General features: G+C 43.3%; 2 protein-coding genes across 2 annotated transcripts; one reads left to right on the top strand and one right to left on the bottom strand.

Moving 5' to 3' along the window:
* Window positions 1-3668: 3668 nt before the first annotated feature.
* LOC125285727 (cholecystokinin-like) lies at window positions 3669-6368 on the bottom strand. Its single transcript, XM_048230295.1, has 3 exons — window positions 6324-6368; window positions 5160-5379; window positions 3669-4203 (listed from the first exon to the last, which is right to left on the bottom strand). The coding sequence occupies exons 2-3, from the start codon at window positions 5377-5379 to the stop codon at window positions 4067-4069; spliced, it is 357 nt and encodes a 118-aa protein (XP_048086252.1). The 5' UTR covers window positions 6324-6368; the 3' UTR covers window positions 3669-4066.
* A 4666-nt stretch (window positions 6369-11034) lies between these two features.
* LOC125285718 (gap junction alpha-9 protein-like) lies at window positions 11035-15726 on the top strand. Its single transcript, XM_048230283.1, has 4 exons — window positions 11035-11220; window positions 11509-11767; window positions 12341-13626; window positions 14485-15726. The coding sequence occupies exons 2-3, from the start codon at window positions 11525-11527 to the stop codon at window positions 13622-13624; spliced, it is 1527 nt and encodes a 508-aa protein (XP_048086240.1). The 5' UTR covers window positions 11035-11220; window positions 11509-11524; the 3' UTR covers window positions 13625-13626; window positions 14485-15726.
* The last annotated feature ends 15 nt before the right edge of the window (window positions 15727-15741 follow it).

The raw sequence follows: 15741 nt of genomic DNA, 5'->3' as shown, positions 1-15741 counted from the left end.
CTCGCACATGCGAGAAAAATGATGCCGTGCGAATGCAAAAAAATATTTAGGCGCACTGGTGCGAATGACTTCTAACCATGTCAATGTTTGTCTGCAAAATACACCGCAACATCGAGAAACATTACTGGTGCAAACCATAGAATCACGTCGCGAATGCAGCATACAAACTACACCTCCCATCAACGTTAGCAGTTTCGCGTTGTGACTCGCTAGTAGTTAAAATTATCAAATCCAAGAGCTGGCCTAGAAAAAAGCGGAAAGTTAGACTAGCCAGCCAAGATGCAAAGATTTAAGAAATTAGTTCTTCTATCCACCGAATTCATTGGATATAGGAGGAATAGGATGAGATTCTGAGAATGCAGTGAGAAGGAAAGGTAACCTAACATGCCTTTTAGCCCAGTTGACGTATTGGCTGCAATATGCAAACTATAGGCCTAGCTGTAGCGAACCGGCACAAAAGTAGCCTCCCGTAATACTCCCATTTTATTCAAAGGTAGAACGCTACTGACAACTCCAGGCTTCCACGCATGCTTGTTTGTTTACACCGAATACAAGCTGAAGTGCAAAACGAAAGTAGGCCTAACGTTTGCCTACTGCCCCCATCAATGCAGATATTTCAAATAAAAACTAAAAGTATAAAACATATATCCTTGATTAGCCTATGTTGGGTTTTGTGGAAGAGAAAATGGACTGTTTTAGTAGTAGTGTTAGGCAGTATGCAGTCAGATAGGTCACCATGGGCATATTTGATTAAGCTATAGATGGATTCACAAATAAATAAATTAGCCTACATTTGGCAGGATACTTGATATACAGGCTAAATGCAAATATGCCAATGTATTATATTATTTTACATTAACAAAATGTAGGAAAATAGAACAGACTGAAAATAAAGTAGGCACTGATCTTTAAAATCCTGTTTCCTGTAGCCTAAATGTTGTCAGTCATTCTTAATATTAGCAATTGGTGCACTGGCATGTTTAACTGTTAGCTGCAGTATAATGTTAGATTATGTGTAAGTTAAGTACAGAACTGACTGCGCCCAAATTTTTGTCTGTGCTCCTATTTTTTTTTAACTTGGGCGCACAAGTGCTCCTGAAAAAAAATGTTAGTGTAGAGCCCTGTTTAAATGTAAAGTTTGTGTTTAAAATAAATTCTGTTTTGTCTGCCTGGTTGAGTCTTGCACTTGGGTCCTCCTGCACAATCCTGACAGTACGATCCGACCTCAAATGGACCCAGCAAACTCTGATTTCCCAATGGAGGAGCTGAGTCAAGTGGATTACACTCTCAGCAGGCTCAACTCTGAGCTAGTGAAGTCCACTGACTTGGAGCGCCGGCATGCTATCGTTACCTTGATGGAGAGGACTATTTCCTCAAGGCCCTGGCTACTGAAGGTTCCAGGAATGGTTACCCTGGCCGACCAGCTTTCAGGTCTGGGTAAGAGCCTTCAGTCCCTCCTTGGTCCCTCCAGTAACCCAGTTTTTGAGGCTGCTAGGCTAGTATCCCGCCTGACCCAGCCCCTCCAGCTCATTACCAGGGGCTTAGGGTGGGTGTGCTGCGCCTTCAGCCGGCCGCTTCAGGTCCAGAACCCCAGCCTGAGGAGTTCCAGTTCCCCCCAGAACTCATCCAGGTCCCTCAGGCTCCCTCCAGGAGGAGACGTGCTGCGCCAGCCAACCCGGTCATCCGACACCATGCCTCCTGTGCCCAGCCCAGAGGCGCCCGCTCCTGTGCCCGCAGCCCAGTCCGCTCCTGTGCCCGCAGCCCAGTCGCCCGACGCCACGCCTGCAGCCCAGTCGGCAGCCGAGTCTCCCGACGCCGCGCCAGCAGCCCAGCCTCTGCCTGTCTGTCCAGCCCCACTTCTGCCCGAGTCGGTTCCGTTCCCTTTGACTCTCCCCCCTCTGACTCTCTCCCGAGCCCCTTCTGTTCCTCTGCCCTGAGTGGTCTGTCCCTGTCCCCGTCTTTGCCGAGTCCCATCCCCTCTCTGTTCCTCTCTGTTCCTGAGTCCCCCCTCTGTCCCTGTCCCCGCCTTTGTGCCCAGTCACCATCCCGTCTCTGTCTCTGTCTGTGTCTCTGTCCCAGTCACCATTCTAGTCACCATTCCAGTCACCGTCCCTGTTACTGTCCCAGTCACCATCCCAGTCAATGTCACTGTCTTTGTTCCTGTCCCTTCCCCTGCCCCTGCCCCTGTGCCTGAGTCTGTCGTCCTGCCTGAGTCTGTCCAGTCTTTGTCTGCTTGTTCCCTGCCCAAGCCCTCTGAGTCTGCCCCGTCTGAGTCTGCCCCCTGTTTACGGTCTGTCGGACCAGTCACTCCGTCCAGGCCCCCTCCGCCCACGTCTGGTTGGACTTTTCAGGGGACGCCAGGAGGCGTCCATAGAGGGGGGGGCTACTGTCAGGATCTGGCCCGGACCGTTGAGTTTGTGCCACCCTGGTGGCCATTTTGTGTATTGTCCTGTGTTTGTTTTTGCCTGTTCCCCATGTGCTTTGTGTTTACCTGCCTGTCACCTGTCTTTGTCTCCACCCCATCTCCTTATTTGGTCTGTGCTTCCTGTCTTGTTTGTTTTCCCTCCATTTCTGCCTCCTCACCTGTTCCCTGTTGTCTCGTTGGTTTCGTCCAGTCCTCTGTCTTTCTGTTAATTGGTATGTGTGTTTCTACCCTCCTGTTTCTCTGTTCCTTGTTGGATCATCTCTCTGTTTGTCTAGTCAAAGTCCTGTATGTAAGTAAGAAATTCTTTAAATGAAATGTGTGTTTAAAATAAATTCTGTTTTGTCTGTAAGTCTGCCTGGTTGAGTCTTGCACTTGGGTCCTCCTGCACAATCCTGACAGGCATTACTGGCAAAGTTACCTTTTTACCTAACTTATCTTCTGAACATAAAATCAATCTGCCACAATACACGCTCACAGGGTTTTATCTCTTCAAACTCCTCAAATTAAATCTGAATTTGGTAAATTAGCTTTTACATTTTTTGCATCTAATAAATGGAACAAATTGCAAGAGTCATTGAAATTAGATGGGGTATGATTGACGATTTGGCTGTTGCACAATGTTCTTGCTTGGACTGATATTTTAGACCTTTTACATCATTATTATTATTTATTTATACATTCCCTTTTTCTTTCTATTTATTATTATTTGATTTTTGTTGTTTTGTAACTCAGGGCATTGCTGTGAAAGAGCTTGATGCTCAGTCAATTTCTCCCTGAATAAAAAACGGGTTGATATACTTATGTACACACATTTCACATATGAAACTCATAAAGATGCATGCATGTACTATTTGTATAAAGCCCCTTGCACAGCACTTTTTGGCTTCTGTGGCTGTCATTCATCAGTACCAACACTAGAGTATCTGAATTAAAGCGTAGCCTACTTCTTGTCCAAAAGGACAAACACGGTTTACCAACCCCTGGTACTGGTAAATTAGCTCTAGAATGTCAAAACATTCAGCACAAAACTGTTGATATAACACAGTAGCACTGTGTCAATATTTAAATGATTCCACCCATACAGTACTTTGGCTTTATCTACCGTTCCTAAGACAACAATACTGTGACTATGGCTAGCGATTTGCTATTTAATGCACTTGTAATATGTTGTGCTTCTGCCAAAGGATTATCAAAGTGAGATTGCATGAAGGAGACACCAGTCCACAAGGTTTAAGGCCAAAACTGAATTCTGTGTAGCTTTATTAAGATAAACCAAATACTTTCTCAGGGTAAATGAATCGTTATGCTGGGATCATACTTTCAGTCAACCCTTATTTTATTTTCCTCATCTTAAATGATGTCATACATTAATGTTATTCATAATAGTATTCATAATATGCAGTACAGTAGGTATCATCATTACAAAGAATCAGAGCACATCCAGAACTGCACTGGCTTCTGTAGACAGCTCTACAGACAAATATGCATCAAACACAGAAAGATAATGGTAAAAGTATATGGTTTACTGCACTGCTAAACACTGCCTGTGCAGTGGATTTTGGAATGAACGGGGCTGAGATCTGTGTGTCGGATATTCTTGAATTGGCTTAATGTTTTCATTCTGGGCATTTCCACAGTCTTTCATGAGGAGTAGTCGTACTCCTCTGCGCTACGGCGACCAAAGTCCATCCAGCCCAGGTAGTCTCTGTCCTTTATCTGGTGATTGTTGCTTAGGCCACTTGCTCTCGATTTCGACAACGAGTTCTTACGAAGCAAAGCTGAAGAGGTGAGAGAGAGAGAGAGTTAAGAAGAGAGAATTTAAAGAGAAATAAATAAGGATAAGAATAATGGGAGAGAAGATGTTAAAAAGAGGGGGAACAATGATGGAAAGAATGAGAAAGAAAGAAAGAAAGAAAAGATTTTCAAAGGATGTACAGTATGTAGATCAGTTTTATTCTGTGGGAGCAGCACAGCTGATAGACTGAGACTCCTTGTCTACATGGCCAATGCCAACACAAAGCCACTGCCAACAGATCTCATCCTATAATGCGAGGAGGTGATTAATTAGGGGGCCATATAGGCTACAAGGCAGAATATGATAGAGATTCCCTGTGCCAAGCACACAGATAGGGAGAGACAAGAAGAAACAGACACAGAGGAGACAGCACACAGGAGAAAGGCAGATCCAATGAGAGAGAGAGAGAGAGAGAGAATAAGAGGGGAAGTGTGAAAAAGAGGAGAGGAATATGGACACAGCACCAGAGAGCAGGAGAGAAAAAGACCATTTGGTGGATGTGTGTGTGCCAGATAGCACCTTTCAGAAACAATGTGCATCTGATAGACTGCCAATTAGTGGCGGGAAATATCTGTGTAAGTGAAATCTACAGACAGCTTCGATTAAAAAAGCATGCTGTAGGCCTATATGATCGAGTTGCTTATGATAGTGATGACCATGAACAACATGATGGTGATTATTACGAGTAATGCAGCTATTAAAGTAATCATATCAATTGTGGAAGGCGGCACCGTATTCAATGCATGCGTCCCCTGTGTGAGCATGAACTAGAGTAAAACAACAATATGTGCACAGGAACAATATTTAAATCTTTAAATCTATCAATTAAAAGGCCTACTAAAAGCTAATCATGATTAAGTTAATTAATAAATATATAATAATTTAAATGAAATAATTTATGAATAAAGGCATTATTAGATGTCTTGAATGCTTTGTCACCTTTCCTGGCCATGAGTTTGGTGAGGAGCTCGCCTAGGTTGGCGGCAGCGACGACGTTGGCACCTGTGCCATCTGTGGCGGGCATGGTAGGCTCGGTGGAGCGGGCGTGGCGTGAGAGAGTGGGCACGGAGCCCTCCCGCTGGGCAGAGCAGCAGGTCCACCGCAGGCACGACGCCGACAGGGTCACCAGGAGCACACACAGGCAGATCCCACTGTTCATCTGGGCAGGTGGAGCAGGTGTGTGTATGTATTTATGAGAGAGAGAGAGAGAGAGAGAGAGTGAAGACAAGGGAGAGAAACAATATGCCAGTAGTAGATCTGTATAGACTACTATACTAATGTGTGTGTGCGTGTGTGTGTGTGTGATTGAGACAAAAAATGAAGGAGACAATGAAATGATTTTAAAGATGCTTAAACCCACCCAGTATCTATAAAGCATTGTAAACACATTCAAACATTTCAATAATGCATTTATAATAAATCTAACATAAATCTACTATTTAGAAATATAAATGACTGAAAACATGAAGTGTTACAGTGTTTTAAACCTGTAAGCAACAAAATAGTGCAGTCATTCCTATAGTTATATAGACATACAAATGCATTTAAGGCATTAAGCATACCTTATAACCCTCTATGAATGTGTTTAATAAAGTAATGCTTTAAGGACACTGGATTTAAATAAAAATGTACCATCAATTCTTTACAGCAGTTAGTCTAAAGTCATAAAACATTGAGATGTACATTGGGGCATGCACATTAAGCAGGTTTTCCCTTGTTTAACCACAGAAATACCTCTAAACCAATTGATAGGTAGATAGAAAAAGATAAGAAAATCTCTCTTGTTTAATCTGAATATAAAACATGGTCAGTAGTTATATAGCATTTAACATAGAAGAATCGACACAAGCATTTTCAGGTCAACATAAATAATCCTGTAACAGAACCATATCTCAGACAGATACAATACAAAATTATACTTAACTATCCTTAATACAAATTCATTAGTAATACCTGTTACAGTCTTACACAAAACCATATTCAACAAGAGAGATCTGCATTAAGAGAGACTATGGAAAATTAAATGGTGGACGTTGAGGTATGTGTGTTATGTGTGTGTGCGTGAGAGAAAAAAAAGACAATGCAGAGGAATTGGTTTCTTACCTTGTGCTATAGAAGGGTGCAGGGGCACGTGAGCATGGATACAGAGACCTCGTTTGAGAACCGGGAGGAGAGGTTCTTAAATACCTTCCTTCCCCTCTGACGTGTGTGTGCGCACACACACACACACACATGCATACTCATACACACACAGAGAGGGATGCTCTCACGTTCACTCACACACTGATGCATCTGTCTGTGTTGGCCAACGCACATGCATTTTCCAGTGTGAGAATCAGCCAATATCCAAAGCCTCCAAACCCAAATCATAGATAACACTGATGTTATGGAAAAACTTCTGTCTTAGAGAGGTGACATTGGATAGCCTGAATCAATGATGCAGAATTGACCTAGCTCTTTGGGCATCTTTCCCTCAGTTTAAATTGGTATAAAGTCCTTACTGATAGTCGAAATGTAGAGATCTGTGAGTTAATATGGTTTCTCCACTGGCCCCGATATGTAATTTGGAAAAATTGGTATTTTCACGATTGTCACTCTTCACTTCAACCTCCTAGATGCGTCTCTCATGGAGCAACCTTGCATCTTCCCTATACCCCCCCCCCCCCCCATCACTGCCATGGTGACAGACTGCCAGCACACTCACTGACTGGAGTGTGACCTATCGGCTAAAAACCTACCAGTCTGTCTTGAACCTGCATCCTGAGTAGCTGCTGTGGTCTGACTTCTTTACACTGTGCATATTCACACTGCCGCAATGATAGCCAGTCCAAACTGCACAACTACAGCAGCATACTTGAGAGTATTTGGTACAGGAAGACATATTTTTAGCAGGCCACGCAAGCATGAGTAATGACGTCCTGCTGAGCGTGCACAATATATAAAGACACGTTCATACTATCACCAACAAGATGCTCAATAGCTGTAGCTGTGCAAGCCACTGAGAAACAAGGATATGCCAGCAGAGTATTATGCAAGACTCACTCTCTCCAAAGCCTATCATGGATCTGGCAAACACCTTCAATTTTGCAAAAACCTTCAAACCTTGAAAAATGTGTGATTGCTTTCACCCATTTTCCTGTAATGCACAGTTGCAATATTTGCAATAGAAACAATATTGATTTAGCCAAAGATGAATCCGGTGATCAATATAATCTTCCCAGCCCAAGATGTCGCTATGAAAACGGTGTTTGTATTTCCCCCTTAGGCGTTTAACGTCTCCCAGGATGATGGTAATTATCTTTGGTAAATCCTCATATGTGGATATGTCTGTGCTTCAATAAAGGGAAAGTAAAGTAAAGTAATTCTAGTTGGGAAGTAATTCCGGTACATTGATTTTTGTTGGGCGGGCCTGTGTGAGAGAGTAAATAAATCTTGGTTCAAGATTCATCCGGCAGAAGAGAAACAGCTGTTGGGCCATCTAATTACTGGTAGGGGCAGGTAGTTCAAAGTGGTCAGATGGATCCTAGAACAAGTATGCTGTAATTTCTGATGTAGCGGCCAGAGAATGACCAGTAGACTGGACATAGGAAGAGAGATGGGGAGAGAGAGACTGAGAAATGACCCCACCCCAAACAGAGTCAAGCCATAGATATGGAGAGGGATGGCACTACTGCATCAAGGCCCTTTCTCACTATGGGTACACCTACTCTTTTGTCTTTCACTGAGAGTTAAACATGTCAGTGCAATAGGATTGTAAAGAGAAACTGCCTTAAAGAGGCACACCTCGATTTGAGAGTGAGAGGTTCCATAGGATAGATGTGCTCAACAACCTCAAAGCACAGCCACACTAACAGACAGCTAGAGGAACTTGAGGGACTCTTTTGTCAACAAGTGCAATGAACTAGTTTAAAGGACTGCACCTTAAAGATTAAAGGATGTTTTACGGGTTTAAAGACAGATAACATCTATTCGAAAATCAATTTGCTGACTTATTCACTCCTGCACAGGAAATTGGACTGTGTGCTATCTCTGCCACCAGTATATGTTAGGTCTATACGAGTACAGAGAGTGTAGAGGTGAGGGAAATTCAAGAAACCTCTTCAATGTAAAGTTAGTACTGTAGTGATAACAAGTCCCTACTGATGCGTACAAAGACTTTGGAAAGCCACAACAATATGACAGCTAGGTACAGTATAGGTCCTTTAAGCTCCCAGTCCGTTTTAAGATTGAGCAATACTAGCCAAGCAAGTGTAATTTAAAATGGAAATGTCATAGATGACGGCACTTTATTATTGGAATAATGTCCACACGCATCCTGGATCCACTGTAAAACAAGGGAAAGTCAGGGCTGTCCAATTTATGAAACCACATTACATTAAAATTACACAGGATAATGTATACCAGTCTAGTTTTGTATGAACATTATTATGTTCAAATAGTCATTCTGATTGAGCATTCCATTTATCTGATTGAAATAGAAGATTTAAAGGTCATAAAATGATATGATAAAGTATGTGAGATGGGATTGCTGTTCAAACAGCATTGTGGTATATGGGACATGACTCGGATGGTGCTCTTGTCCATAATGATCTTTTGTCTGGGATCACCTGTTTGAAGAAACGAAATAGAAGGCACCAGAAAACAAGGATTAAGACACAGAAACAATCAGTGAAAATCATTATTCTCTAATTAGCACAGTAACAAGCTGAGGAAGAGATGGATCATGTACAAACAGCACACTGTTTACATTGTGTGTGTGTGTGTGTGAGTTTGAGTGTGTGAGAGAGAGAGAAGAGAGAGAGGACTCCATTTACCTGTTGATAATGTGATGATCTTATTTTTGACTCACTCTTTAGTGTTCTCTCTCAAGTCCGTCGGCAGCATGTGGTTGCCACATTTTACAAGTTTGTGCTCACTTGTATGCAGCTCTGACTTGTGGAATCGGTATATCTATTTGGCTGGATTTGTGTGTGTGGGGGAGGTGTGTGTGTGTGTGTGTCACTGTGGGTGGTGTGTGTGCCTGTCTGCCTCTCTGTGTGTATGTATGTGTCTGTGCAGAAGAGTGGGTGGTCTGTGTGTGTGTCTGTGTGTGTGTGTAGGTGGGTGGTGTGTTGGAGTGTTAGCGGTTGACTGGCTGGGGTGTGGGAGGTGTGGAACGGTTGGCGTGGTGAGACAACCTGTGGCTCCCCCCTTCTTTAGAGCCCGAGTACCACTTAATGTATTCCTCAGATCATCAGAATGTCCCTTCTCTGCAGTCACAGACACACAATCATAGTCACACATAGATGTATTTCTGCATGTTGCGTGAAAAAAGACAGGGTTTGTTCATGTACAGACCTATAAGGATCTGAAGGTTTTGGAAGTTGAAGAACATGAATCCATCATCAAGTTTTGGAAGTTAAGATATGATCAGTTCACAAATTAAATGATGACTGTACTTCCCATTTAGAATACAAAACATAAAAGTATTTTCATAAACCTAAAGTTTCACAAATACTATTTCAATCAGTGAAACAGGGGAAACTAAAAAAAATATCTTCACTGTGTGGAGCAAATTGGGCCTACTTACATTATCATGCGTGTTGCAATATTACTTGGGACAGAATAATAATGTTAACTTGGCATAGAATAGTTGGCAGCGGTGGTAATGCAGTGCCACCTAGTGTGGAGAGTGGGCACCCTTTAGATTTGGAAAACCATGAGCATCAGAACAGAACCTCCCTTTTTGCAATAGTTTAATACACTGCGACTGACTTTTGTAAAACAAACAAAAAAAATAATAATGTAAAAATCATGCCATAATAGATCATATCCTGTCAGCAACTATGTGACAGTAGGTGGCATTTACTCTTGACACTTGCTTGTGTAAGTGATGGGTCAAGATGCTGCAACCACCACATGCTATTATCATTTCACAGCATCAGGTGTAATTATGCAAGGCAGGAACTCGACTTGCTATCGGGCCTTTGTCCAAACATGGCACATCGGCCATTCTGTGTTGCTGTAGACCAGTTCAGCTTGTGTGTGCACCAAGCCCCAGCCATTGATTTCCTCTAAATGGGGAAAGAGAACACTTCAGCTGCAGGGACCGGTTTAATTAGATCCACCGACTCAACCATGGATGAAATCGGACATGACCGATTGATCGTTGGGCGTGGGTGTTGAGTCGTGTGAGTGAGGTCACCATGTTCTGGTGGTGGGTAGGCAGCACTATGCTGGCAAAGAACACTCGCCCACACAAGAGCATGGAAAAGGGGCAGACCTCGGATTTCATTTAGTTTACGAACCAAATTAATCCCTTTAAAAATCCATGAAGGGCAATTAACAAGATTTAACACATTCAGTTCAGGTTTGCAATCCAAATAAACTGATGTGTTATTCTTTTACGTCTACTGATGCATTCTTTATGTCTTCAGACCATACATCTACTGATGCATTCTTTATGTCTTCACACCATACAGGTAATATAAAACACCCATCACAAAATCTAAATCAGTATATTTTAGTGTCTAAGCAACTGTGACGTGTATTGTGGCAATATAAGAGCAACATTTATATTTACCTAAAGCATGCATATTAAAGGCCACTGTTATTCCAGAGCAGATTGCGTCAAGTGTAAACATGGCTGATCAGGGGTCAATCGGGTCAGCTCAACTAGAGCTTCCTCTCGACCTGCGACCCGACGCTGCCTTCAGTCCATGCAGCCGGCCTGCACCACTGGCAAAGGCCTTGACAACACAATCCCACATTGATTTCTGCTGTGCAGTCTATAAGTCCAAACTGACTAAACCCAACCCACAAGGATGCACACTGTTATCGCGGTAGCTCTGGACACACAACACAACTGTGATACATGCATCACTGGTACTGGTGACTTTTTACATGCGCCGAATTGCACATTTCTCCTGTAACGCTCACCATGCGCTCTGGATTACGTCGAGTGGATGAATCTCCTGTCCTGAAAGGCCTTTCCACATGTGTTCTACTTTTGAAATGAAAGGTTAGTCTAACTTTGTTTAAAATGTATTTGGGACCATAACACATAGTAAATAGATATGGCTATACTGTACTTGTTTTATACTAAGTTTGGTTTTGTATCTATGGTGTGGTGTACAGTTCTCAAAAAGACAATCTCACATTCTATCGTACATTTTTCACTCATCTTCGCCAATCAACTATGTTGTAGCATTGACGCCAAATTCAATCCTCAAATCTGACATTGTGAATCAGATTTGGATTAAAAAGTCTATCTGATTTACCTTTGCATATTCTCTTTTTTTTTTTCCAGAGATGCCCACGTGAAAATGGGAGATTGGAATTTCCTGGGGGGCATTTTGGAGGAGGTGCACATCCACTCCACCATGGTGGGCAAGATCTGGCTGACCATCCTCTTCATCTTCCGCATGCTGGTACTGGGGGTGGCCACAGAGGATGTGTGGAACGACGAGCAGGCCGACTTCATCTGCAACACGGAGCAGCCTGGTTGCCGCAACGTCTGTTACGACCGCGCCTTCCCCATCTCCCTCATCCGCTACTGGGTGCTGCAGGTCAGGTGTATTTGCAATGTCTAAAGTGCTTGGCTCTTCCCTGGAAGCTAAGGCCCTAGCACTAGCACTGTTAAAATTAGGCATTCATAACTAGAGGTGTAAAACTCCAGCATCTGAAAATCCAACCATATGTTTGTTCAAACCATTTATTAAACCACATAATTCTAATTAGCACAACTAATTAGATGAAGTAATTAGTGAAACCAGAGACTTTCTAATGAGGAGACACAGCACTCAAAGAATCCATAGAAATGCATAGGGTTAGTTCGTAAAAAACAATATGGCAGTAGTCTCTACACATATCCCGCCCCTTCCTGTATGCCTCCCCGTTCACTTGAATAGGAAAATAGCTGGCCGATAACTGCCCAAAGTGCATTGCAAGATGGGGGGACTTGCATAAAAGGACTTTGGTGAAACTTGTGCACAGGTAGAATCAATACATAGTGTGTCTTTTACTTTCTGAAGCCAGATTTTGAAGGGGCCTGTGTCTGTAACAACAGTACTGTAACATCAGTATAAAAATGACAATCTGTCTCCGTACGTGCTCATACTTATTCTGCCCTCATCCTCCAGATCATCTTTGTCTCGTCACCTTCGCTCGTCTACATGGGCCATGCCATCTACAAGCTGCGGGTGCTGGAGAAGGAGCGTCACTACAAGCGTGTGGCGCTGCGCCGCGAGCTGGAGATGGTCGACGTGGAGCTGACGGAGGTGCGGAAGCGGATCGAACGCGAGCTCCGTCAGCTGGAGACGGGGAAGCTCAACAAGGCGCCGTTGCGGGGCTCGCTGCTGCGCACCTACGTGGCCCACATCCTCACACGCGCCGTGCTGGAGGTGGGCTTCATGTCGGGTCAGTACGTGCTGTACGGCCTCCACCTGAAGCCGCTGTTCAAGTGCGAGCGCGAGCCCTGCCCCAACGCCGTGGACTGCTTTGTGTCGCGGCCCACCGAAAAGAGCGTCTTCATGGTGTTCATGCAGGGCATTGCCGCAGTCTCACTCTTCCTCAGCCTGCTGGAGATGATGCACCTGGGCTACAAGAAGCTGAAGAAGGGCATCCTGGGATACTACCCCAACGTCAAGGATGAAATGGACGACTACTACGGTAACAAGTCCAAAAAGAACTCGGTGGTGCACATGGTGTGCATGAGCTCGGGGGGGCGCAAGGCAACCATCCCCACGACAACCAGTGGGTACACGCTGCTGCTGGAGAAGCAAGGCAATGGGCCCACCTACCCCATCCTCAATGCCACCTCTGCCTTTGTGCCCATCCAGGGCAACCCAGTTGGGCAGCCCGGCGTGGACATTCCCAAAGACCCAAAAGATGTTGTGCTGAGCCCCATGGAGCACAACAGCAACTCCAACAACACCAGCAGCGAGACGCGGTCCCCTCCGCATGAGCCACAGGAGGAACACCTTCCGCACCTCCTCCACCCCGAGGACCTGGAGCTGGCCAGCTCGGAGTACCCCACACTGCCCGTAGTGGTGGCCGACTCTGCAGCCTCGTGCTCCGTCTTCACGCTGGCACGGAAGCCGCGGCGCGTCAGTGCCCCGTGGACCTGCAGCACGGTGGTGGAGGGCCAGGCCTCGGACAGCGGCTCGGACTCCGCGCGTGGCGTCGGCATGAAGCCCCGCTGTAGCTTCGCCTCCAGCCGCGCGCGCGCCTTCTCCAAGCCCGACCTGAAGCGCCTCACCAGGCCAGGGAGTCCGGACTCTCTGGGTGGCCTGAGCCTAGAGTCCAGGCACAGCCATGGTGCTGAGCATGGCGGCAGCAGCGACGTCGGTTTCTCGCCCGATCGCCGAATGTCATTGGCAAGTAGCGCCAGCAGCAGGCGAGCCCCGACTGATCTGCAGATCTAAGCGTTAGTTTTTAACACCTTATCTTATCAACACCAGCAACTTACTGTACAACTAACCTGATTTTACTGTATACATACTGTATATAGTTACAGTTTTAAAAAGAGCCATCTTTGTTGTTTTATTTTTCCGTACAACAATGTGCACCTTTAAAGTTTAACCATTGCCTCAGTTTTAATACTGAATAAAATCAGGTGATGTCTTAAGTGTGGTTGTTTGTATGAACATATAGATTTCTTCTTAACAGAAAATAGGATTGGTTTGATTTTATGTGTGCTCTTCGCTGAACCCTATGCATTGTTGACTTCCTCTAATGATTCAAAAATCTATACTGGAAACTCAGATCACACTCGCCATTTGTATTTTATCCAGTAACCCAACTACGCTTTGGGACATTACTATTTTTTGGCAGGACTCCATAGCACTGGCAATAATGCACTGAATTCAACAGAGTTCATGTTTATGCACATCAACATTTAATTATCCCTGTACAATGTGTACAAACTAGAGTAGGAAAATCTATGTGCAGCCTTAAGGCAGTGTTTGGGTGCTTATGTAAGGTACAGCTCAATAAATTCTACAAACTACACTTTGTTGAAAAACAATTACTATTACAGTAGGTCGAAACTTTCTTCAGCATGATCTGTAAATCACCGATCAGACAGTCGTTAATGGGTCAATAATACCAGAGATTCAAGATTCAAATACCTCTCCGATTACAAGTCAAAACTATTCCGTGCAAAAACTGCTTAACAGCAACCCGTATTCTAGCCTACATTTAACTACATGACAAGCCAAGTCTTTGACTGATGGCAAATAACTCTTACAATTTTGACTTTGTGTGTTTTTTCTTTCTTTTACAGATCACCGTGCTGCAGATGTCCTCCATCTTGAAAAAGCACTGATGTGATTAGGACCCTGGGTCCATGGAACAGTTTGCACTGTTTCTGAAACATATTCATGGGGTCCGGCTGGGCACCTCTCTTGCCACAACATGGGGATTCAAGTTCAGGAAAAGAGAAGTGAGTTGTTAACCACTCATCTTCATGCCTGTAGAGCCCATATTAGATTTAGGTTTCTGGATCACAAAATGATGTGTATCTTTTTCCTTTAAGGGTGCAATATGTAGTTTCTGTTGGAAACTGGAAAATGTTTTGTTTTTTTGTCTTTTGTTGCAACTGCCTATAGTTTTCTGGATGTGTACATGAATATTTCGTTATAAATACCGGTACTCAAGAAAAGAACATAGCTTACACACTATGCACTAACATCATGATGAACATTTTCAATTCATTCTTTCTATAGTGGCACCATTATGTTTGATCTTCAGAGTTATGTCAATGAATAGGGCAACAAAAATTGATTAATTGATTAGCTGTCAACTATTAAGTTATTCAGCAACTATTTTGGTAATCAGTTGATCGGTTTGTGTCATTTTTGAATGGGGGAAAAAAAAAATCTCTGATTACAGCTTCTTAAACGTGACTATTTCCAGCTTTACTTACTCCTCTAACTGTTCACTGAATATATTTGGCGTGTGAGCAAAACAAAGCATTTGAGGACATGATCTTGGACTTTGGGAAACAATGATTGACATTTTCTCACCATTTTAATCGATCAAACGCCAAATGGATCAATTAAGAAAATAATCAGCAGATTAACAGACTATGAAAATAATTGTTATTTGCAGCCCTAACTGTAGCAAGAAAAACTATATATATGCACCTTTAAAGCTCAATGTGTGTTCTACACTTTGGCAGTGAAGGTCAAAACCATTCTTTGTGGTTGCTAGCAATATTCCAACCAAATGCAACTAATAGTACATTTTTTAACTGATTATTATTGGTATGAGGTCAGTATGAAGGTTGAATTTTCACTTTTGGATAAACTATCCTTTTAATATAATATTTTTAATTGTAAGTAAAGTTGTACTAATATTTTTCTGAAAATGAATTTGTATTAAAACAAAAGCAATAAAATAAATTAATTCTTTTACATGTTTATGCTTGGTTTATTTTCCTTGATAAGAGTATGTTTTATGTAACATTATGCTTGAAAATATGCATTGAACTTAACAAAAGCTCACTCACAGGAGTTACCTAAGTAATAACCTAAATAAG

The sequence above is a fragment of the Alosa alosa genome, chromosome 20 (genome assembly GCF_017589495.1).
Source record: "Alosa alosa isolate M-15738 ecotype Scorff River chromosome 20, AALO_Geno_1.1, whole genome shotgun sequence".
Classification (NCBI taxonomy): Eukaryota; Metazoa; Chordata; class Actinopteri; order Clupeiformes; family Clupeidae; genus Alosa; species Alosa alosa.
The sequence above is the reverse complement of the archived record's forward strand: the minus strand, read 5'-3'. Positions and strand labels throughout refer to the sequence as shown.